The following is a 26,100-nucleotide window of genomic DNA, read 5'->3' on the forward strand; positions in this document are numbered from 1 at the left end:
GCTTTTAGTAGGGAGAACTTCATTACAAACTCGCCATAAAAATATAGTAACTAACCGTGGGATCTTAAGCTTCCATAGGCATTGCCAAAAAGGGCTAAAGAAAAAGACAGCATTAGAGCACCCCTCATGCCAAGATCTGCGTTCCATCTCCAAGCTAAGTGATACACACCACGAACCGCAAAAGTACCCAGTTTGGTCCTTGCCCATATAAGCTTGTCCTCTTGTGTCCTGTGGCTAATAGCAAATTACAAATCCTCTCAACAGTCTCCTGCGGAAAAATTTGCTCAATAAGAGGTATATTCCACCAATTTATATTTACATTGATAATTTCTGCAACCTTGGCTTCTCTAGATAGAACTCAAACAGGATCCTGAATTTTGTGAGAAAAAGTTGAAGGGAGCCACCTATCTTCCCATATCTTAATCTTCTCCCCATTCCCCACCCTCCACATAATTCCTTCCTCCATCAAAGATCTAGCATTACATTTTCTTCTCCACGCAAAAGAAGGCCTCTTGCCAATATTTGATCCTATGAAATTAGCTCCTGAGTAATACTTATCTCGCATAACACGAGCTACCAGAGAGTCATGATACTTGAGTAATCGCCAACATTGTTAGCCAGCATCGCCACATTAAAACAATCAAGTTCTCTGTATCCCAATCCCTCAATATCCTTTTTCCGACCCATATGCTTTGATGATGCCCAAGAAATCTTGTTAAAATTTTCTTTAAAACCCCACCAAAATTTACTCTTCATGGAGTTGATCTCATTGATCAATGTTTTAGGAAGCCGAAAAACATTCATAGTATAATTTGGGATTGCTTGAATAACACTTTTTAATAGGATCTCCTTCCCTGCATGAGTAAGAAGCTTCTCCTTCCAATCATTAAGCTTGGACCAAATTCTTCCCTTAATAGAAATTGAAAGAGGAGATCCTCAAACGTCCAATTAAGGCCGGAAGGGACAATATGCCCATAAGGCCGACCATTGATCAAAATAGAATAGGTTACCATTCGAATGCACAGCATCAACAAATTAATCCATCTAGTAGCAAAGCCTAACTTTCGAAGCATAGCCTCCAAAAACTTCTACTCCAATCTATCATATACTTTACTCATATCAAGCTTTAACGCCATATAACCTTCTTTCCCCGAAAATCTAGTAGCCATAGAATTGAGAGTCTCAAAAGCTACCAAAACATTATCAGTAATTAATCTACCCGGAACAAAAGCACTTTGCTCCGGAGAGATAATATAGGGAAAAATAATTTTCAATCGGTTAGCTAAGACTTTAGATATGAGCTTGTACAAAATATTACAAAGGCTAATAGGCCTAAAATCAGTAAGATTTAAAGGGGAAGTCACCTTAGGAATAAGGACAATTTTGGTAAAATTCATCCTCGCATCAAATTGACCACCATTAAGATAATCCAGCACTGCCCTACAAACATCCCTTCCCACCGTGTCCCAATTCTTTGATAGAAAGCTGCAGAAAAGTCGTCCGAACAAGGAAATTGGAGAGGATGCATTTGAAAAAGTGATGTCCGCACTTCCTCCTCTGAAAACTTACATAGAAGTCTGTTGTTCATCTCCTCAGTAACCCATGCAGTCACCTTACTAATACATTCCTCCACTTGAGAAGAGCCTTGAGAAGAAAATATACTGCTATAATAATCCAAAAAAACCCTGCTGATATCCCTTTTCTTCCTCCATGCCTGCCCCTGTTCATCACAAATACTCCAAATATTGTTAATTTTCCTCCTGTGTTGCATCCAAGAGTGAAAAAATATTGTATTTCGATCTCCATAAAGTAGCCAATGTTGTTTAGCTCTTTGTTTCCAATGCAAATCTTCCTTTTCAAGAAGCTCTTCAATTTCAAGTTGAAGTTGCTTAATTTGTGCTGCCACAGCTGGAGAATTAACATGTTGTAGGGACAGTAATCTTGCTGATTTTTCCTTTACTAATTCCTCCAATTTACCATATTTACAATTGCTCCATCCCACTAAAGCTCTTTGACAAGCAAACAAACGGGCCTGGACACCTGGAATGGAACCTCTCTCTGAAAAATCAGCACCCCAAGAAGAATTTATAACATTTGTACACTCTGCATCATTCTCCCACCAAGCTTCATATTTAAAATCCCTTCTATATGAAGACCCCTCATTATTTATCCCAAGGAACGACACCACTAAAGGATTATGATCTGAAGCTCTAGCTGGCAAAACCAATAATGACACTTTAGGAAAAATAGCACACCATTCTGGATTAGCTACAGTCCAATCAAGTCTTTCTTTAGTAAAAGTATGATCCATCCTCTGATTACACCAAGTAAAACGTGGGCCAATAAAACCCAAATCTCCTAAGTGACAAAATTGAAGAGCTTCACGAAAGGATACCATCTGGGAGTCCCTTCTAATTAAAGAACCCTCCTTCTTAGCCTGATCCACAATTTCATTAAAATCTCTAACACAAATCCAAGGGACTGGTTGTAAAAAACTCAGATGACGAAGAACAGCCCAAGATTCTACCCTTTTGTTGTAGTCGGGATGACCATAAAAGCCAGTTAATTTCCAAAAATCTTGTCCCTCCTAATTTTTAACTACCACATGAATATGTCTTCTAAAGTAATTATAAATTTCTAACTTATCTTCTTCCTTCCAAAAAAAGAGCAATACCCCCACTCCTCCTAACATAATCTACCACAAACATATTATCAAAATGTAATTTAATTCTAATACATTCCATGTACTGTTTCGATCTCAAAGTCTCCATTAGAAAAAACAAAATTAGGCCTTCTTTCTTTCACCATATGGTGAAGATCACGAACTGTCCGGGGGTTCCCAAGCCCCCGGTAATTCCAACTTAGGAGAATCATTGTGATTGAAGGTGGCTGGTTAATTGGATCCTCCACCTCCATTCTTCCCCTTTTTGCTTGCATTTCAGAACTCACCAATTCAGTAGCAGCCACCTCATCATACCCTTTTTTCCCCACCTGGACTGGATTTTGGCTTTAGCTTTCATTTCTAGCCCTATGTGTCCACTTACGTGGAGCCACACTAGATTTACTAGAATCCAACTCAGCTTCCTTTTCTTCTGGTGAGAAATTCTTAATACATCTACCTTTTTGCATAGGTATAGACCCATGTGGCAAAGCTTCTTCTTCTAAAGACTTGACTTCTGGGACATACTGCTAACTTCTTTCATCCTGCTCCACCACGTGCCCCCTACTTTATCTCCCTTAATGTTATCACCTGCTAATCCCACAAAATCTGCTATACCTATTTTTAAAGATACCATTAATTGTATGGGAGCATTTCCCTGGAAAATTTGATGGTCATGTCCAATCTCCACACTGGATTTACTCCAGATAACCCGGTCTTCATTAGAGTTCCCCATAATGGATGTTCTGCCTTCCCTGGAAAAATCCTGATTTTGCGAATGCAAACCGTCTTCTCTGTCAACACTGTTCCGGACTTCCACCAACTTACCACCACCGAAAGCTGCCCCATCCTGATTAGAGGATCCCCTTCTTGGCTGGAGTCCATTCCTCCACCCACCCCTTGTGAATAACTTCCTGATGGAAATCGACTATCTACAGCACGAAGCCACACACCCCATTGCATCGGAGACCCCACTTCATTTTGCCTATCGCCCAAACTTCCACTGCATGACATTTTATCATGAAAAATCCTTCCGCAGGTAAAACAAAAATGGGGCAACTTCTCATACCTAAACGACACCCAAACCTGCTTCCCACTAAACTTTAAAGCATGACCACGCTCCAATGGTTTTGTTAAATCCACTTGAACTCGTATCCTCAAACCTCGACCCCAACCCACTCCTTCCCCTAAAACATCCACATCTTCAACATCTCCTATAGTAGCTCCTATTTTAAGCCCCACTTCTCGATTCATACAAACAAGAGGCAAGTCATGGACTTGAATCCAAAAGGGAGATTTAAAAAAATCCATCTGAAGAGGAGGAATATTTTCATCCACCTCCTTCAAAACAAACACACTTCTATCAAATAGCCAAGGACGACCTTCTTGTACTCTTTTTTTATCAGACACAGTAGAGAATTCTATTAACCAAATGTTGTCATATAACTCCTCAAAAGCTATCTCACCTGCCGTACGTCCTCCATAGACGAGTCATAAGTGCATATAATGCTTCTTTCCGGATCTTCCTGTCAGACATAACACGCCCTATAAGAGCATTCACATTGGATCATGTAAATGCCCCTCTAAATCTATAATAGATAACAAACTCACAAAAACATCCCTTCATTGGATTATCTATCCTAAATCTAAAATAGAGTTTTGGTAGATTTGTGAATAGTGCAACTCTACATGTGAAGTTGCACTATTCACCAATCTATCCATTATTTTATTGTTTTCTACATACAAAAAGTGAAAAAAGTAAAATGACAAAAAGTAGAAAAGAGATAAAAATAAAATAAAATAAGAGTAAAAAAAGAGTATAGAGTTAAGAATAGATAATCGGATGGAGCGTGCCTTCTAAAACCCATTAGCTAAACTAGATAAAGTGAGTTTTGATTAGCTATTTTAGATTGAAATATACACGATCCAATGTGAGTGCTCTAAGACAACAGCCACTTTTCGATCTTAATTCAACCGTATCTCCTTTGTAATTAATATGTAAGATATTATCTCCATATATGACCTATATGTCACTTAAAGAAGTATTTATTAATATTTAATAAATAAATAGTATATACGGTATTACGGTTAGGTAATTTAATTAATTAAATTACCGTAATGGAATATAGAATCGTTTATTATATTTTAATAAACAAATATACAATATTATGGTTAATTTAGATTACCGTAAATATGGAATCGGTTAATTGATTTAAAAAAAATCAATTAACAATATTGTTTCCTTGATAGAAGGAAATAGATACGGTATTTACCATTTTTAGGGTCCCTAACCTAGCCTATAAATAGAGTGTCTGTGTACACCATCAGTACAGCCATCAAGCAATAGGCATAGGTTAGAAGACACCTCATAATTTTGTTCTTAGAAGTTCTGGAGGAGTGCTTGAACAACAATGGTCGGAGGTATGCCTAAAACTGTTCTATTTAGTTTTTCGCTGCGCATGTTAGGTTAAAGAAATAATTGTTATTTAATTATTTCTTACATAATATTCCAGTCTTCTCCCCCTCCGAAAGTTTCATACTGCCCTCCAAACTTTCTATTAACTCCTCAATTCCTGACCTGAACAGAGTATTGACAAGACCAATAGACTGACAATATCACGAAAGACTAACAACACTCCTCGTTGACAGAAGCCAACCAGGGACTACCACACTTACCTCCTAAGTTTCCTAGAGAAAACTCTAGAGAGAGGACTCCCGTTTTTTTTTTTTTTTCCCTTCTTACAAAACCAGTTTATTTGATTGCACCTATTTGCAGCTCCATAGAGTTTAAAGAATTGTTTAAAACTCTCGTAATTAGCGTAAATGACAAATAACTCGTTGTTTTGAACTTCTGTTTGAAATTTTAATGAAAACTGTCGAAGTGCATGCGACATGTATTTCTTATATTAAAAAATATATAAAAAGAAAAGAAAAAATTTTGTGGAGGCCAAACAATTTGCTGTTGGTTGATAGAAAAGTTATCGAAGTCATTGCAAGTACTGAAGAAAAAAAAAAAAAAAAAAAAGTCTTTCTATTTCCTCTGGGTGCCAAAAAAAAAATAAAAAAAATTAGGAGGCGAAAAAGTATTTAAAAAGACTTGAGTAAGTTTTTTTTGTTTTTTATTTTGTGTAAAATAGACTTGGGTAAAAAGAAAGTAAACTTAGGTAAGTCATAATTTATTGTTTATTATAAGTTGATTAGTACAATTTCAAAAAGATTAAAATATTCGCGGGGATGCCAAACAAATTAAACAATATTAAGAAAGACTTGCCAAGTCAAAGACAAAATTGGTAGTTTGAGGAAAATATTAATAATTTAGTGATAGTTTGAAGATAATACGTGTATTTTTCCCTTCTTAATAATATCTTTTGTCATCCTAAAGATATATGCACGTAATTGTTATTGGGTAGGAATTTGTAATCTTTTATGCATAAGCCTATTTAAGGCAACGTATTATGAATAAAAAGGCATGCAACATTGCGCTTTGATTTCACGAACCTGGCCTGTGAATCAACAATGATTTATATCAAAATTGAGTAATGATTCATTACCACCCATAGATACTACTTTTCACCACATTACTTATGTGGCAAGGTGGCCCCCCACTACCTTTTGAGTTTTAAAAATAAAATAAGGTGGAGGACTACTTTGCCACATAGACAAGGTGGTGAAAAGTGATATCTATAGGTAGTGGTGAATCATTACTCATCAAAATTACACCTAAAAAAAAAAATAGAAATATATGGTATGATTCGCACATGGCAACACTGTGAATTCCAAAATCTTTGACTTTAATGATTCGCACAAAATTCTGATAATGTTATTTAGGGTATTACGGTTTTTACTACAAATTCATTACAAACTGATGTGGTAGTCCATGTGGTACTTATCACGTTAATCACTAATTAAGTTTCATACAAATTGATGAGGTAGTCCATGATTGGTAAAATAAATAAGAGATTGAGGTTGCCAAGTCAACCACTAATTTTTTTAAATAGTAAGTCATTTTTTTGTTTAATCATTTAACCACCGCCACATAACTTGTAAAAAACAATTAGAAATAAAAGATGTAATACTCCTAGTAGCACTTAATAATTAAATTTACACGTCAAATTTTGTTGCTTGGGTTTTTTACCATTAAGATATAACCTCGTAAGTTTATAAGAGAATTGTAATAAAAGTTGTAGTACCGTAAGCGTTTTCTATTTTGATAACTAGCCCATTAAGGAAAATAAGGGTCCATTTGGTTTTATGGTTTCAAAACTTGCGATTTAAAAAATAGCTTTTCAAAATATGCGTTTTTAAAAACATGTACACTTTCTTACCTACAATTACATATGTAAATTTTTCTACGTTTTTAAACACCATTTTCTAAAAATATACTCTCAAACGAAACATTTTCTACAATTTAATAACTTACTTTAACACTAGCTCTCACTTGTAGGCTCAAAGTCATTTTTTAATAGGTGATGCCCGACATGTAAAATATTTAATTGAAATGGAGGGTGAATTGATGGAGACAAAGTTCAAATTCAAGATTTTAGCTTTGATTTCATATTAAATTATTATTTTATCCAAAAAAATTTAAGCTAATAAAAATAAATAAATTTAAATATTTAATTAATTAAGATAAATTTTTTTTAATTAAAAATGTACTTTTAACTTATAAAATAGCAAGGTAAAGGCCAAGCTATTTTTATTTGGTCATTTGCACGTGTAGGCTGTAGCACGCTTCATCATGGCTTAGGCCAGTCAAAAGTTTAAAGTGTACAAGTAAAAACAAAAGTGCAGACGTCCTCCAATACGTACCCTGCTCGGAAGTTTTGAGAAAATTTTTAATCATGTGATTATGCCAGTCAAGTCAATTAAGAGAGTTTGACACCGTCATAATTGACTTCATCACAACCATATGCTCGACCGAATCAGCTGGGGTATATTAAATTTGGTTACAGTAATGACAGGACAGGCTATTGTCTGGAGGTTTGAAAAAAATCAGCCCATTTTTCAAGATGGAAATGGCTTTTTTTCACGTTTTACCCCCTACACAACTGTTTACGCTACACAATTTTCTTCTCTGCTAGAGTGCTAGGGGTAAAATGAATTCTGCTAGGGGTAAAATGAAAAAAAGAAAGAAAAAAGAAGCTATTTTATTCTTATATACGACCGTTTATGCTGCACAATGTTTTTCCATGTCGAGATAAAAATAGGAAAAAAACTTTTTTCATCTTGTAAAATGGCTGGATTTTTTCAACTCTTTCTGACAAAAACCTGTCCTGTCGGTGCGCACGTGGGGAAATGGAAGGAAGGAGGAAGAGGAAGGGCGATAACAAATAGGGCCATATATGCTTGTGGATTACTGAATAATCCTCAACTCTTTTCTGTGAATCTTGAGGTTACTTGCGGCGCTTGAGAAAAACTTGCTCTTTTTTGCCGGAGTGAGCTTCCAAAATCCCAGTGTAGAAAGGCTGAAATGGAGGTGGAAATTATTTCCAAAGAATACATCAAACCCTCTTCTCCAACGCCCCCTAACCTGAAAACCCACAAGCTCTCCTTATTGGACCAGTTCACTCCTACTGTCTATATTCCCATGATCCTCTTCTATCCCATGAATCAAAGCACGGGCCTTTCTGTTGCTGATATCGTCTCTCAAAGATCACAACTGTTAAAGCAATCCCTATCAGAAACCTTAACTCGCTTTTACCCATTTGCTGGAAAAGTCAAAGACACCCTGTCCATCGATTGTAATGACGAGGGGGTTTACTATGTAGAGGCCCGGGTAAACTGTCATCTTCTTGAATGCCTCAACCAACCCAACACTGCTTCATTCTACCAATTTCTTCGCGGAGAGGCCCTTAGGAAAGAGCTAACCGCGGGAGATCATGTTGCTATGATACAAGCGAGCACCTTTGCATGCGGCGGTATTGCCATTGGTGTCCTTGTTTCCCACATGATCGCTGATGGAACTAGCATGAGTATCTTTCTCAAAGGTTGGGCTACCACGGCTCACAAGGCCCGTGAAGCTGTATTGTGTCCTAATTTTGACGCCCCATCGGTTTGCATTCAAAACGATGCGCACTCTAGAGAAGAGTCTTACACTCTCGCCGCTTTGTTCAATCCCTTCGTCAAATCAGGCAGGTTCATTTCAAGGAGAGTTGTGTTTGATGCCTCGGCCATTGCATCACTCAAGGCCAAAGCAACAAGCCCAAGCGTACAAAACCCAACAAGAGTTGAGGTTGTCTCGGCCCTGCTTTGGAAATGCATGATGGCTGCTTTCAAGGCCACTTCTGGTATCCAGATGCCAACTTTTATCATCCATCCAGTGAACTTCCGTCGAAGAGCAATTCCACCATTCGCAGAATCTTCCATGGGAAATTTAGTTTGGCCAGCACTCGCATCGTGCACGGTCGAGGAGATAAAGTTGCCGGACACGGTTTGTAAGCTGAGAGAAGCAATAACAAAAATTGATGGTGATTTTGTCAAAAGCCTACAAGGTGATGGGGGGCTTGCCAAGCACTGTGAGCTTGTGAAGGAAATGGTTGGGGCATGCGCAAGTGCGGCAAGTTCTAGTGGAATGAATTTCATTGCGTTTACTAGTTGGTGTAACTTTGGTCTCTATGACATTGATTTTGGGTGGGGAAAGCCGATATGGGTAAGTTCGGTTGGTTCGAGCGGCAATTCGGAGGAGGTGCTCGCAAATCTGGTTCAGCTAGTGGATACAAGATCCGGTGATGGAATAGAAGCGTGGGTGTTGTTAGATAAAGAAGATATGATTGTATTAGGACAAGACAAAGAACTCCTTGCTTTCGCTTCCATGGATCCTAGTCCCATAAACTAGAAAATATATTGCGATGTAGGCTTGATCATGCATGTTGATCAACAAATCTGTTCGAGTGTTAGAACAATATTATCTAAATGTTTAATTTTCATTTTTCCTATATATAGTATTGTAATGCCCCTAATGCCATATAAACACTAGCAAAGTGACTCCTGCATGCATATTGCTTAGGAAAAAAGGCAAAATCAGGTCAACGTGGTTTTAAAATGTTATGAGAGTTTTTTGTTCTATTCAAAAATAACAAATTAATCTCCAATTCTCCACTATCAAATTCCGTCAAAAAACTTGAAGGATTTAGTTAATGTGCCACGTTAGATCCAATGAAATTACAACATGTGTCACCTTTAAAATCGTTTACAAATCATTTTTTATGGTTTAAAAAGTTTATGAGAGGTCCTTGTGGTAAATTATAATTACAAATTGATCTCTAGAGTTAAATTTCGTTAAATTTTTTGACAGATTCTGTTAAATGTTACACCAGCGCCATATCAAACCAATAAGATGGCGACACGTGTCCAACTTAATAATAAAAATATATATATATTAAATAAATAAACTTATTTTAAAAAAAAAAAATTAAAAATTAAAATTAAAAAAACAAAGAAGTTTTTTTTTTTTTTTTTTTAATAAATTTATATTTTTTTTATTAAAATGGACACGTTTCGCCATCTTATTGGTTTGATGCGGCGCTTGCATGGCATTTAACAAAATCTGTAAAAAATATTAATAGAATTTGACTCCAGAAATCAATTTGTAATTATAATTTACCATAAAGACTTCCCATAAATTTTTTAAACTATAGGGAGTGATTTGTAATTATGACATACCACATAGACCAATGGTGACCAATGATTTAATTATCCCTATTTTAAATTTCCCTTGCTATCGGTCCAGATCGGGTCTGATGGTATTTTACATTGCAATTACAATTGGAGTAATTTCTGTTGCACCGCATATGACCACCAACATATGATTTCTTCCACCACAGAAAGATGACAACTCCTAAGGCAATCCCTATCAAAAACCTTAACTAACGTTTACTCCCTCGCCAAAGAATCAAAGGCAAGCTTTTGATTGCAATGACGAAAGGATTATCCTATAGAGGCCCGATACACTCACCCATGCAAGTTTCTCCACCAATCTGGTCAATTCTAGGCAACCCAGATTGGAACATCTCCATCAGCACATATAGCTATCACACAAGCAGTAATATTTGCCTACAGTGACAAACACTAAAAGGAGCCATAACCCACTCTAACCCACAAAGACCAAAGACGATTAGAGTAAAATGTAATCTACAGTTCCCCACTCTTTTTACACATCGAACACCAATCTACCACTATAAGTTTCCGCTTTGTTAAATTATCTATAGTTGAAGATCTTCCTTAAATGGCTCGTAAATACATACAAGATACAGATGTGTATTGAATCACTGGAAGAAACGCATATTTCCTAGAACATCCAAAAGAATGACATAATGCATAAGAGTAGCTCAAAAAGTTTGCAAACAATACTCATTTCAGGTATGGATATCTTGAAAAGAAGAGAACAAATTAGTCAAATGTTCCTCAGAGAGGGTAATCTAGGCAGGAGTTAACACAACCGAGATCTCACAAGTGTAGGTAAACCTATCAAAATCAACACTTGACACTTTAACTGAAATTAGAAGTTACAAGTAGTGTCAATACCCACTTCAAGGAAGAAATACTCCCATCTATCCCATGCCATACTGTAATTACTTCAGTATACAAAAATAAGACAAACAAGAGGCAGCAAACACTAACACCCCCCCCCCCTTCTCCCCGGGGCGGGCAGTTCTTCCTCTCTGCCTCTTTGCCATAGATTTTCAGTTGTCTACCATTTCAAAGAATATATATTAAAGGGGAAAAAGAAAACAACGGGAGCAGGTATTGAACCCCATGTAACTAACCCAAAAAAAGAACCCATGTCACTCAACTACATGCAGCTTACAAGCAGCAAACATGAAATTGGTATTGACAATCTGAACCAGAGCTTCATTCCCATCAGAAGTATGGCATTCTTCCGTATTCCAGAATCAACCATACAGAATTGAGCGCCAGCCACGGCTGATCAAGCATCAAGAATAGGAAAGTAATAGTCTGGCCACTTTGGATATGCACGCTTATACAAGCTCATGCACACAGTGTCATGCTGCTGAAGGACCCCATTTAAAACACACTTCATTGCCCCTGAGCAAAAAATGAAGAGAATAACACTTAATAACTCAATAAATGCAGCAAAAAGGTGACCTAAACAATGTAAAATAACCACAAAGCTTTATAAGTACATCTAACTGCTATTTATTTGCCCAACACAGATGCCTAACAAAATTTGAAGAATTTCCTTTTTGGTCTCTGGCTCTTCCTTTACTTTAGATGAAAATTATAATATGGAAAAATTTCACTCATAACCCCTGATCTTTCGTTACTTTTAAAAAAATATACCCAAATTTTTAAAAAAATTATAAGTTTTCAAATATTCAGACATAAATATTTTTGCAAATTCCATTAAATTCTGACAAAAACATAAATCCTAGCAATTTTTTTCTTTTTCTTTTTTTCCTTAAAAAAAAAAAAAAAAAGGTATTTTAAAAATTTTGACAGAATTTAATAGAAAATTCTAACGGAGGGTTGAAATTGAAAAAAAAAATTGAAAGATGAATACCCTAAATTAATACTTTTAAAGTTTGGATACTTTTTTTCAAAAGTGATGAAAGATCAGGAATTATAAATGAAGTTCTCCCTTATAATATTATTCCTCAGGAGAAGTGATATGTAACACCCTAGTCTCATATTGGAAAGATGAGCAGCCCACATAGATTAGGTGATTTATAAAGACACTCATGGGTGCTAAGTCTTACATTGCTTACTAAGTGAAATTAAGCTTCATAAGTTCTACTAGAGAAACTCCAAGCTGACTTGTCATTTTGGAGTGATTGTACAGATGTGGGTAGCGTTTTTTCAGTCATCACAAATGGTATCAGAGTCACCTAGTAATGCCATGTGGTACTGTTTGCACTGCATGTGCAGTTGTGCAACAAGGAAAATTATTATAACTGAAATTTTATCGTCATCACCATGGTACCACTAGAGATTTTGACCAAATGTTTCCACACTCGATGAAGTTTTAAATTTGATGTCATTTTTATCATGTATTTATTTTCACATTTAGTTAATTACTCTGGTAACCTTATAAATCTTTGTGCCTCTGAGAGAGCAAGTTGACAAACTTAGCCCTAGCGGACTGGAGATGTTACATGATAGCACAGTAAGTCAACCGTAAGATTCAACATTCACCCCGAGGGAATATACTAGTATTCCCTCTATCTTTAATAGCTTCATCACGCTACACCATGTCAAATATTCTTCCAAAAGCCATGCAGGTGTCAGATTTCATATCATCATAATTGGTTATGTACCATATAAATAATATTAAGGGTAACAACATTTTAACATACATCAAAACAAAATCATGTTAAAAGCATGGTGGACGCATTAAAAATCAGCCTTAAATCTGTGCATAATATCAACCTTAGGACTTTGGGATGAAAAAAAACACCAGATTCCTTTCAAAAGATTTAACATGTCAAAATGAGCACCATACCATGTGTACCAACAGGCTCTTTAATGCGACCACGGCGACCACATTTGGTCCACACTTCCACAGGCTGCAATAACCACCACCAGTATCAAGTATCCATTAATGAGGAATGTAGACTAAGACTCCAAAATCTCTACCTCTAAAAAATAAACTGAATATTAAATATTAGCATAGAGATTCTCTTACCTTGAACCATCTCACATCCTCAGGGCTATGAAACATATATCTTACCATGGCTTTTAATTTTGATACTCTTTGCGGGTAACTGCATCAGAAATGGCTTAAGCTTTAGCTAAGAAGAGTAACCAAAAATTATCAAATTTGTATCTTGCCTACCTTACTTTTCATAGGTATATAATATCAGCTTCAATAAAAATTTGTCAAAGTTACAGCATTTATGTAACATGTATATAGAGATCAAGAGCATCCAATATCAAAAATGTGTTGCCACATCATCTATTCAATGTCCAAACCAGGATTGGAGCACATAAGTTCTATTAATCACACTACGAAGGACTTTCCTTTGTCATTGTCTCATGCAAACGTTAGTCATATCCAATCATGAATTTCATTTTGGCACTACGCACTTATACAGAGTTAGACTAGAAAAAAGGAAAGTTCAGTGATATTGAAGAAAAGTTGGGGGAATAGAGAATGAATCTAATGTAGATTTTATTCTCATAGAACTTTCTTGAAAAAATTAGTGGAATTAGGATATTGTACGATGGGTTGAAGGCAGAATAATGATATACGGAAGATGTGCAAGTGAATTCTTGAAATACATAAAAGAAACTAAATGGCTGCAGTTTCTGTGTTCTTTATCAATTCCAAAATGTAAAAGGACAATAAATTTTTAATTCCAACCAATAACAACCAATTTATACATTAACAAAGCCCATGGAATTTTCAGGTAGAATTCACTATAGGATGTTCTATGTCACCAAGGGCTTGCTATCCCAATCCCACATTCGTGGCATTTGACCCAAGATGTTTTCAGGTAGATACAAACCAAAACCAATTGATAAGGTAAGATTTAATGCCTCACCAGCTGAGATCAACCCAGTTGACGAGTCCCCACAGTGAACAGGTTAAGTCCCACTCCTTTCACTTTGTTCTACTCATTGACAGATTTAAGGGTACATGTTCCCATTCTCAAGCCACAACACAAAGTTCACATTCTCCGGCCACAACCCTAATCAATGTAACCCAACCCTATCCTCTCGTGGTTTCAGTTCTATATCACTCTAAGGGCCAATAACTCAAAAACTCCATCTAGTGGAGAAAGAGAAAAGATTGAATACTTTCATTGGGCATAGAGTCCAGATATACACAAAATCAGTGAATTATTTGCTTTCTCTAGTTAATGGTAGCAACTGTGGTATGTGCCAGTAGTTTCTCGGGAGGAGGCCTGATAAGATCATAGTAACCTCAAAAAAGAGCCAAGAATAAATCATACCCAGTTAAAATGATCTTCTTAAGGATAATCCTGTCAGGGTCAATACTTCTCAGTGAACCAACAGCAGCAACAGAAGGGGTAGCACCAGCTTCAGCACTCTTCAGGACTATCAAGGGAAGAGGAGGAAAAGAAATTGGGGCATAAACAGAAGCAACAGAAAAACGCCCTGCATGGAGAAACCTCTCCATCTTGTGCTTGTCTGAATTAATGTTGTCAGTTGAAAATATAGGCCTGCAAAGTGATGGGAAATGACCTCAGAACTTAAGATTAATAGATCCTACAGTGAACAGCCTTATAAAACACTACCTAGCAACAAATTGGCGAAAACCAACATGGAACACAAATTCTTCTTTCGCTTTAATAGGAGCACTATATGTGTCGTGCTTCTTTATGCTGCAAAACATAGACAATTCATGAGAATATGATCAATTAGACCACTAATTCACAACCAGCAAAGTGAGAATGGAGACTGCAAAACAAAAGATACCTGAAATGAAGGACAGACATCTTGGACTCATGCTGCAAAAGACCGCTCGCTATGACAGGCGCTGTCTTTGACAGCAAGCATAATTTGCAAGCAACACCATTTGATACTTCCTTTATATGCAGCCTTACATATGAGCTAACAGGTATACAGTCATCCCTGTTTTCTTGCTCCATATCTAAAGCTTTAGCAAGAACAAGTTTTTGTGTCCTTGCAAAATTATCAAATGCAAAAATTCTGGCATATTCCGGAGGGAGAGATTCCTGATATTCATTCAACAAAAAATTAGGAGAGTTTTTGATATTCAGAGACAATGTAGACCACTATTACATAATCACAAGAATGTTACTTTTGGGTCCCAGGAGGAGGTCCTAAAGGACTTGAGGCCTCTATACTTTGCAAAGCGTTTTCTAGCAGGAATATCTAACGGTGTATCCACTTCATCAGGATTTTCTGAAAGATAACAACAAAGCATTAAAGAAAAAATATAAATCAGCAACTAGAACAGGCTAAAATCCAAGAGAATTCTGTTTAGATCTAATATACTAATATCTCATTCATCTCGAGCAAGTGCACAACCATGTAAGCAACACATGTCCATAAGATTGCACAGTAATCTGCTGCTTGTCAAAAGTGACTGATACAGGCCTACAAAATCACTAATTTATTTCTCTTTTACTTTTGCCTGATCACTCATGTTTTCTTCTTTTTCTGACTTGCGCTATATGACCTAAGCTACTGATTCAGGCTTACATCACCGAGGACCCATCTATTAGTACCAAAAAGAAAAAAAAGGAAAACAAGTCACTTTTCCCTCAATAGTCACCAAAGAAATTAACTAGTGCCTTACTGCACAGAAAAATCTTATCTAAGAAAAGCCATACTTTGAGATCAACTTTAGTATTACTTAAAAAAAATTAATAATAATAATAATTATAGTATGGTATTGGCGGTGTACTTGGGTTGCGCTTTTGCACTTTTTAATGAATTTGACTTATCAAAAAGTATGGTATTGGACAAGCAAAAGATAACGTATATTTCCTAAGACATCATTTCCAATGTACATGATTAAAAAAGAAAAGTAGAGAGAAAAAAAAATGAAGATAAGTAGGCAGATTCACTTTCCAAGAGTAATTCAATCACTTTAAGCATTTGCACCCAAGTACTGTACATTCTGCTGGCTATAAGGTGAAAAAAGTGATCACTGGTGATTTCAAGAAGTACCACTACACGATCAGGAAAAAGATAATTACCCTCATCTTCAGCATGTGCATTTTTTATCTTTTGAATCTCGTCCTGTATCTGTTCCCTTGTCAACTTCTCGTCATCCTGCATCACAAAAGAAAGCATTTTACAGGCTGAATCTGCAAGAAAAAATCATTATAATCTTTGACGAAAAGATTTACATTATATAAAGACAGATACGAATTCCAGAGGCCAGCTTCAATGGTCTCATGATTCTGACTGTCTTTAGTCAAAAAACAGAATTTTGTTTACTTTTATCAATGGAAAAGATAGAAACATCAGAATTTGCACCTTGGCACTTTCAAGTGGTTAACCAAGTCAATATAGGCTGTGTCCCCAACAACGGAAATGAATCAATGCATCTATAGCATATTAAAACTCACCATCATCATTGAATCAACATCGGTTTCCGCATCAGAGTCCTTCGAGTTCAAGGAAGCTTGATCATCATCAAGGTCAAAATTCTTACAGCCCCTTTGATTAGGAATTTCACTCTCTCGCTCATCCAATACCATTCCATCATCAGCTTCATCATCACTATCTGAATCCTCTTCATCTGTATTATCCACAATCCAAGCAGCCTGCGATACATAAATAAAGCCCGTGAGTCCATTACTATCAGAATTACGTGAACGGCATCCAAGGTAAAGAGACATGTTAAAGAATTTTAAATAAAAAATAGACGGGATTCCAAGTATAAGGACATTGACAAGAAAAAATGCATACCTGGTATTCTGATGTCCCTGGAGGAAGAATCCTCTTTCTCAACCTTTTTTGTTTCTGATTTCTATCAGCCTCGGCCATTTCTGCCTCGGTTGGCCATGTCTGACAGAAAAGAACCAGGTTGTGAATGGCAATTGTGCCAAGGAAGTTTCGTTATTCCCACAAAAAAAGAGAAACTAACATGGACTGATTATTCTTTTTTTTTGGGGGGGGGGGGGGGTTCAATTACAACTAGGAACAGTAACCTGAAATTGGATAATGGCGTGGTTTATTACATCTCACTAGGATAATGATGCTGCAAAAGCTCCATTATACAACCATGATATTGTTCTAGTTTTGCTCATTTGCTCATTCACTACCTGTGTTATTTTAACATAATATTTTCATAGTCACAAAGAGTTGACTATGCTACCATGTGAAAAGATGAAACCAGACAAGCTACACCAAAGATTATGACAATGGTTACCTCGATCAGTTTTTAGATTTGAAGTCCACTAATTGGGGCGTAAAGCAATAAAATTATAATTATAACTTCTAAAAAGATTCCACCTTGTATAATCCATATTTGGTTTAAGTACAATGACATGGTACTATAAACTGTTCCCCCAACACAGACCACCAAAAAGAGATGCAACAAACTGAAAATAGTCACACACACTCTCAAGAGACAACCTTCAGAAACTCCACACTTCAACTTCTAGTTTATGCAAGTTACCTGTTCTCCAGCAAGAGGATCAGGAATGTTTTCAACAAGTAAAGGCTCCTGCTTCAAAGGATCGGCATCCAAAGATCGAACAGCCTGATATAGTTCAAATAAAGTAAAAAGAAGCAGGTGTACTGATCAGATAGAAATGTTAAAAAAATGCCAAAAGTGAGGGCCTGTTGTCAATCGTATCAAAATGTTACATGCATGACAGGCTAAATTTTATTACACTCACAACTGCAAAGACAAACATGCACATTTTATCCTTTCTGTATTTTCATAGTTAAATTGATCACATTAAAAGAAACTACATGCAGGAAAGACAAGGCCATTAGGTCGTAGGGTTGTATACCTTGGGGGTTCTTGTGGGTTGTTCGCTGGTGCTTTTTCAGTTTTTAGGTTTTTCTTGGTTTTTTTTTTGGGTGCGTTGCTTGGGTTCTTTTGTAGGTTGTCTTTTGGGTGTTATTTCGGTTTCTAGGTTTTGTCTTCGGGTCTTTTTGTTGGGTTTTTGTTCGGGTTTTTTCAGGTCAACTTTGGCTATCCTGTGTATACTTCCTGTGTACGTAGGGGCGCCTTACGCTTTCTTTTCTATAAAATTTTACTTACTTATCAAAAAAGAAACTACATGCAGCATAACATCCATAAAATTCCACGTTCCTCGATATGAGGTTGTTATAGCTACTTAAATTTGATTTTGAGTCACATTACTTTCAGCCACTGGCACCATTCTTATAATCAATTTCATACTTGTATATCAGTATCCTAACGACCCAGTTCCATGAAACAAAGCATAAAATAATATTCAATTTATGACTAGAATGAAAAGGCAACATCACTATTACAACAGGGCTAACTGTGATTGAACTCCAAATAAATCTATACTTGTCAACTTAGCAAACTCAAACTCTTGGGGGCTTTGCTTAGATCAGAATCATCTGACTTTTCACTTAGAAGCAAGACCAACTAAGCGACAGACCTACTGGCAGAATTAAGTAATAATTGATCATTTCAAAAATAAACAATTCAAATAGAGGCTTTATTGAGAACCCGCCGTCTCTACTGTTTTTTTTTTTGTTTTTTTTTTGGCATTTATTTGTATTTTGGGTTTGTTCTTTTTAGGCTTCCGTAGGCTCGGGTTTTGGGTCTCTCTTGGGTTTTGGGTTTGTTTGTTGTTTTTTGGGAGGTTGTTCGGGGTTTCTAGTGGGTTTGGGGGGTTTGCTGGGTTGGGGTAGTTTTGGGGCTGGTTTGGGTGTTTGTTAGGGGCTTCTAATGTATTTTGGGTTTTTTTGTGGGCTTTGGGTGTTGTGGGTCCTTGTGGGTTTACTTGGGTTCTTTTTGTGAGCTAGTTGGGTTGTTCTTGTGTATACTACCTGTGTAGTTAGGAGCGCCTTACGTTTTTTTAACGAAATCTTCTTACTTATCAAAATATATATATACACACACTAATCTCATTTTGGTATCAGCGATAAGACTAACTCTAAAAAATATTATACTGGTCTCATTATTGGTATAAGCAATAAGAATAATTGTAAAAGTTGTAATTTTCTACATATGATTTCAAAAAAAAAAAAAAAAACTTAAAATTCCATCTCTTTATCCTCTATGCTCTTCCAAGACAATGGGAAATTGATCAAATTTATTCTCTTGCTGCACTTGCATACCCTCACCTCCGGTAAGCCAGATCATATAATAGTAGTATAATGTATATCATAGTTTACTATGCGATTAAGAAGATAACTCATGACCATTTTCACTGCATTAATCTGTTCTACTAATATCTAAAGTGAATGGTCAATACCTCCCCATCATGCCCCTCATCTGAGTCCATGAGGTCCTGCTCTTTTCTTGGATTTAGAGGAAATGGATCCTTAAGAATTTCAATTTTGCTCAACTGGTAATCCCCCGCACCAGAAATATGAACCTGGTTTGAAGGAAAATAAGACACACATCTAAAAGAGTAACCAGAGGCAAGCCAAAGGCTGAACTAGTTACCAGTTGATTCACTGAGAGGCTACAAGCACGTAGGTAACCAGTGAGGAGAAGGGTACATTTCTGTGAATTACAATCGTCCACCACCATATCCACCTAAAATGCACCAATGAACAAAATAATCATCGTAAAATGTATATATCATCACATGAATCAGTGCACTTAAAGTCCTTGGCTTGTTATTTGTCGTCCCTTTCCTATAGATATGTGGTTACACCTCTATAACACATATATACTAAAACATCTTAGACAAATTTACCCTTTCTTGTTCCATACTTATGCTAACTCTAACTGAAGCACAATGTTAGTGAAACCATAATAGAAATAAGTGTGCACCATTTGAGCCATGATGTAAGGCCGCTGATTTCTCCAGTGAGGAACCGTGAGCCTCTGCTCCTTGAAAAGCCACATAAACTGCAAAATAACAGAAAGGAGACAAGTAACAGATCATGTGAAACATGGGAGAAATCATCTGCATCATAATTTGATGCCATCTATCTTTTGTATTATAGAATTCAGTGCCATAAAAGCAGCTCAAGATAAATAATCTAGACAGTCACCTTGTGCAACTCATCCTTTGTATCTGCGGGATAAAACTTACAGTCCTCAGGAAATTCGGAAGCAAGACTAGACATACACATCTTCTTTGAATCGTGTTTTCTTTTCAGCTCAGAAGGTAGGTCCTACAAGCAAAAAAGAAGCCTTTCTATTTTTTTATGTCCAATCATGGAAAGCTAATCTCTTTCCCAAAATTTTCATAACCGTTCAAAGAACATCAATGAGAACATACACGAATTAGCACAACAGTGCTTGGCAAACCAAGAGACCTAAACACAGAAAGGCATTGACTTCCAAATGAATCAATATAGTAAGTGCTTTCTTCAGATGAAGAGCTCGTTGAGGCGACAAAAGCAATCAGATCAGCTACCTACCATTCAATATTATTGATGTGTTAAAAGGGGAGAAAAAATAAATTGAAGCACCAAAAAACCAGAAAAAGAAAAAAGAAACAGGGGCGGGGGGGGGGCACAGGTGCTGGACATACCTTAGCCATTTCCATACATGATAGCAAGTCCCCATGAGGTGCTTTCAATACCTAGAACATAAACTTCCATTAGATATTCACAAATTCGAAATTCAGTCTGACACGGCACTAATAGTTCAATCCTATAACAGAATTTCACCAGGCTAACATTAAGTCATCCAAATTATCTTCCTTCTGAAAGTCATTAGATTAAATTTTTTTTTAATTTAAAATTAAGAGATAATGTCATTAGATGATATGACCATGTTCCACAAGTTGCCAATACTTGATCAATAATACCTTGGTTTCAACGTAAAAACATAAAGCAACCTTCTTCCAACATTGCCTTGAACAAATTTCTTACCGTAGTTCTCAGCTTATACTCGGAAGAAGCAACTGTTGAGGATGCAGCACCAGAACCTTCTTTAGCTAACAATGACAGAAGATCCCCAGCAAGTGAATTTACATTTACAGAAGCGGAAAGCCCAAAAAGAACCTGTAATTGAGATAAGTTAGAATAGTAAAAAAAATGAGAGAAAAGAATTTTCTAAACATGTACCGCAATGCACATAAGGGAAACATATATCAAATAATATAATCTCCAAAAATTAGGTATATCACCAATACTCAATACTCACGATCACACGGGGAGGGCTTGTCAATCCACTAGTTGCCCTTTTCTCCTTCAAGAGGGCAGCCCGTTTCTGATCCCGTAGCTACAAAATTACAAGAAAATGTAATAGCAACGATAGAAGTGATCAAATATGCCATGAGAAAGAGTGTGTGAGGAAGGTGCAAATTAGAAGATCAATTACCATTCGATTATGCTGGAGTCGAGCAGCCCTAGCTCCCTTGGCAACATTGCGCTCTGATTTAGCGATCCTGCTCTTATCTGAATCAACAATGATTTATATCAAAATTACACTTCAAAAAATATATATATCATAGGAATATATGTTATGAAGAGACAGAAGCTTAAAGTCGATCAAGCCCGATAAAATCCAAGAATCAACTGTGCTCCATTTGGTTGTCAAGAAAATTCATAAAACCAGTTTTCCCTCTCAGATTTGCCCAACGGAACCATATGGCACGCTTGAAGTGCGTTTTCCATATTAGAGAACCAAAACAAAACAAAACAAAAACGCCGTTTTCTTTTCTTTTCTTTTCTTTTCTTTCTTTTCTTTTATGTTCCTAGGGTTTTCGATCGACCCAGCGGAGAACAGAAAATACGAATTTAACAAAATCAAAATAGCCACACCTTTAAGAGAGGTTTTGTGAAGGTTACGATAAGATTTGGAAGAGAAGCGGGACTTGTGGGCCTTATTGACTTGCACTCTGGATCCTCCCATGGCGACTGCAACAATCGCACCCACGCCTCGCTTGCAGAGAAACACTTAGCGAGTCATCGGAGAAAGAAAATCGCTCGGATTTTGCGAAAAACCCTAATCCGCCGTTAGAGAGTGCAAAATAGCGGCAAGGGTTTTAGTACGTTATCGTTAGTTGTATGTGGCCCATGTGGGTAGCATATCTTTTTTTTTTTTTTTTCTTTTTTTTTTTTCAACAAGCATATCTTTTTAAATCTAGTGCATTCGAGAGTATCGAGTATTCGTGTACCCACCCAATAGGGCTCGATCACTGTACATTATTTTTTGGTCAAAATTTTGAGAGTAAATGTACGAATCAGCACGTACGTTTAAGCCTACTCTTACTTAAATAAGATCCTTTTCCGTTCAAATAAATTTGATATAATATTATTTCATTTTCTGTTCAAATGAAATTGATATGGTATTTATTTTATCACAATGGTTTAAAGTTTGTGCATAGTACTGTATATATAAAGTTAATATTAACACATTTTTAAAAAAAATTATATAATAATAAATTATATACGTTATTAAATGCACAAACTATAAATTACCACCATAAATTAAATATTATATATTTTCATTGGAAATAGAAACAATCCTTGTCCACTCTTACCAGCGGCCAACTCAATAAGATCCATATCATTAATATATGCTAATGTGGCGCACGCAGAAGATAGAAGCTAAGCTCAACTAAATCCACATCATCGTAAAGTTTGAAACAACTAAATCTTGAAGGAACATTTGGTTAGGGATGTCAAAACGGGTTGACACGTCTTGTTTGACCCGTTAACACATTAAGGGTCAACCCTTACACTATTCGTTTAGATGAAAGAGTCAAATTCTTGACACGACCCTGTTAAATAACGGGTTGACACGACCCGACCCGTTTATTAATAAAATCTATAAAAATAAAAACAAAATTTTAAACTTAAAAAAAAAAAAAAAAAAAAAATTATATTGTTTGAATAATCATATTATTTCACAGTTGAAATTTAAATATTTAGTTGTTTTATTCTTTACTTGTTTTGGTTCAACTTCTAAGTTCGAAAACTTGAAATAAATAAAAAACTCTACTAATTTTTTTTAGTCTTTGCCTTTTTTTGTTCAAATTATAATTCAATAAAAAAATAAAAAACTAGTTTTGTTTTTTGTGAGATTTTTTTTTAGTTTAGTATTTACTCTTTAGATAGTGAGAGAAATAGAGAAGTAATATGGTTGTTTAAATTAAATTTTTAATGTTGAAAAAAAAAATGTTTAACTATACGGGTCAAACAGGTTGACCCTATAGCGACCATTTTATTAAACGGGTCAACCATTTTATGACCCAAATCCTTTTAAGGTTAACCCTAAGCCTTTAAATTTGTGTCGGATTCGCGAGTCGTATCAAAAATTGCCAACTCTACACGTGGTATCAACATGTTTTCTAACTATGACATTTGACCAATTGACCAACCCGTTGCTATTAACCCGAAAGCATGGTTGGCTTGATATATTTTGTGGCTAAATGCGAGAATTTTAAACGATATATTTTTTCGTAGACTCCACTCTCTTCATTGGCTTCCTTGTAGTCCACATCTTTCTAGTTAAGTTTCCTAATAAAATAGAAAATGTATTGTTTTTTTGTTTGTACTAATTGTTGTATTCTTGAGACTCTAACTATTTATTTTTTTATTAAAGTTAAAGAGTTTTTAAAGAAAATATCATGCTTCTTTTATTTTTTTCAAAACCATTCCAGATTATGATTGGTTTTTTTTTTTTTTTTTTTTTTCAAACAAACTTGTATTTGGTGCCTTATTTCACTTGGAAAAACTATTTCAATTTATGATTAGGTTTTTTTCTTTTTCTTTTTCTTTTTTTCCTTCTTTTTTTCGAACAAACTTGTGTTTGGGAGCCTTATTCCACTTGAAGGTCTTAGACAACCGCCTAACTCGCGTTATTGTTGAGCCAGCCCCACTCGAAAGAAACATATTAGACATTCATCATTTAACTATCTCTTAATCATATTCATATAACAAAGTTTTAAACTTATCATTAGATTTAAAAAATGAAATGGATATGGAATGAATTTGTATCATTTTCTTAACTCAAAATCATCGAAATTGATTCATTTTTTACGTTCTGACAATATGGTGCAATTTTGTACCTTGTGACCAGTGCCTATAGGCAGTGGCGGAGCTAGGATTTTGGTTCAAAGAAGGCAAGATTTTTTTTTTTTAATAAATGAAAAAAATATATATAAAGTTAATAAAAAATTAATTAAAATTAATAAAAAAAAAATAGTTAACACAATATTGTGAGCCCCCACATGATTCTATAACTTATCTTTATTTTTCTAATTTTTAAACCCTTTAGTAATAAATGAATTTCCTCCTGCTTGATTTTCAGTGTCTGGTCTGAAAATATAACAATATAAACAATAGCATCTTCTAAAATGTTATATTCCAACCAATCGGCATATTTGGTGAACCATGCTGAATTAAAATGACGTCATGTTTTTTCATATTGTATTTTTGAAAAATCATGATCAAAATTCAACCACAATGCCTTTTTTGTATATATGTTCTTCAGATTTGATCTTTATCACTAGGATGGTAATTATAAATTTTTTTCTTAAGTTTGCTGACAAATTTGCTAGATCTACCTTGACACGAGCTCGAATAGAATTTGATTGGAGTTCAATAAAATCATTGTTGTTCTTTATAATTGTAGTTGTCTGCGATTAATTAAACGTATGAAATTTTATTGAACAAAATATGTAAATATATATATATATATATATATATATATATATATATATATATATATATATATATATATATATATATATATATATATATATATATATATATATATATATATATATTTTTCTTTATTTCATAAATTTTTTTAAAGAAAAAAATTGCCTCTCACAAAGAAAGAGACTCACCCTTAAAAAAATAAAAAAATAAAAAAGAGACACCCCTTCAATTTAATTTTTTTTTACTCTGACTCTTTACTCAAATCACTTTAAGAATAAGAAGTTTTTTTAAAAAAAACTTAAGATAGAGAGTCAGAGCAGTCGTCACCTCACCTCTCACAAGTCTCAAAGATCCAAGGTAAAAAACCAAGTCAACAAGTCATTAAAACAAACAGTGCGTTTGACGATTTGCAACTTCAACAAATAAATGAAACGTTGCGTTTTGAATCAAACTTTTGTTTTGCAACTCTTCCGCACGCTTAATTAAACACTGTGTTTTACAATTAAATGCACTGTTCATCTTCAACCTTGGTTCTTTCTTCTGAAAATTCTGAACGACACCTCTGAGCGAACTAATTTAACAAAACATGATAAATCGTTGGTTTCAATGGCTTGAGTCATAAATCTCAATACTTCTGAAAAATAATTTGCCCATTAATGAGCGATTGAGGGGGGGGGGGGGGGGGGGGAACAGGGGTATTCAAAAAAAAATTCACAGGTGTGAAAATAAAATTTGAAAGGTGAGGGGGACACTTGCCCCCTTTTGACCCCTCTGGCTCCACCCCTGCCTATAGGCTCTATAGCCGGTTGTGGATGTGACAAAACTGCAAGCGTGATATTATGGAGAAATGATATAAAATTGACACTTGACCGTCTCCTTTCGCATTCTTTTCATTAAAAAAATAAATTTTAATAAAAAAATATATAAAAAAGCTTACTTTTTAATTAAAATTCATCTTTTCAATAAAAAGAATAAGAGATGAAACGGTCAATTGTCCCTCCGTATCATTTCTCGACATTATGTATGCAGTTGTAGCCGGGTTTTGAATAAAATGAAAATCGTGAAAAAAAAAGATTGAACTTAAAAGTAAGATTTAAAAATGTATGCTCCATTTGTTTCGATGTAAAATGATTTTCGTCGTAAAATAATTTTGACGAAATTATTTAAAAAAAAATGATTTTCTCGAAAATATTTTTCGGTGTTTGGCTCGCACGAAAAAATTACAAAATGTAAAAATAAAAGTTTGGCAAATGCAA

The 26,100-nt window shown here is 35.4% G+C and overlaps 2 protein-coding genes across 2 annotated transcripts; one reads left to right on the forward strand and one right to left on the reverse strand.

Moving 5' to 3' along the window:
* The first annotated feature begins 7,989 nt into the window (after positions 1 to 7,989).
* On the forward strand, positions 7,990 to 9,596 carry LOC133870999 (stemmadenine O-acetyltransferase-like). The gene has a single exon (XM_062308324.1). It carries the CDS (start codon positions 8,130 to 8,132, stop codon positions 9,492 to 9,494), a length of 1,365 nt encoding a protein of 454 aa, XP_062164308.1. The 5' UTR covers positions 7,990 to 8,129; the 3' UTR covers positions 9,495 to 9,596.
* A 1,386-nt stretch (positions 9,597 to 10,982) lies between these two features.
* Positions 10,983 to 22,240, reverse strand: LOC133870804 (uncharacterized). Its single transcript, XM_062308025.1, has 21 exons — positions 21,998 to 22,240; positions 21,555 to 21,631; positions 21,378 to 21,455; positions 21,104 to 21,235; positions 20,761 to 20,811; positions 20,506 to 20,643; positions 20,276 to 20,398; positions 20,052 to 20,129; positions 19,719 to 19,811; positions 19,525 to 19,647; positions 17,739 to 17,822; positions 17,027 to 17,125; positions 16,684 to 16,881; positions 16,309 to 16,384; positions 15,405 to 15,508; positions 15,059 to 15,318; positions 14,878 to 14,964; positions 14,572 to 14,802; positions 13,302 to 13,380; positions 13,119 to 13,182; positions 10,983 to 11,704 (listed from the first exon to the last, which is right to left on the reverse strand). The coding sequence occupies exons 1-21, from the start codon at positions 22,086 to 22,088 to the stop codon at positions 11,586 to 11,588; spliced, it is 2,385 nt and encodes a 794-aa protein (XP_062164009.1). The 5' UTR covers positions 22,089 to 22,240; the 3' UTR covers positions 10,983 to 11,585.
* Positions 22,241 to 26,100: the final 3,860 nt, after the last annotated feature.

Source organism: Alnus glutinosa, chromosome 6, assembly GCF_958979055.1.
Source record: "Alnus glutinosa chromosome 6, dhAlnGlut1.1, whole genome shotgun sequence".
Lineage (NCBI taxonomy): Eukaryota > Viridiplantae > Streptophyta > Magnoliopsida > Fagales > Betulaceae > Alnus > Alnus glutinosa.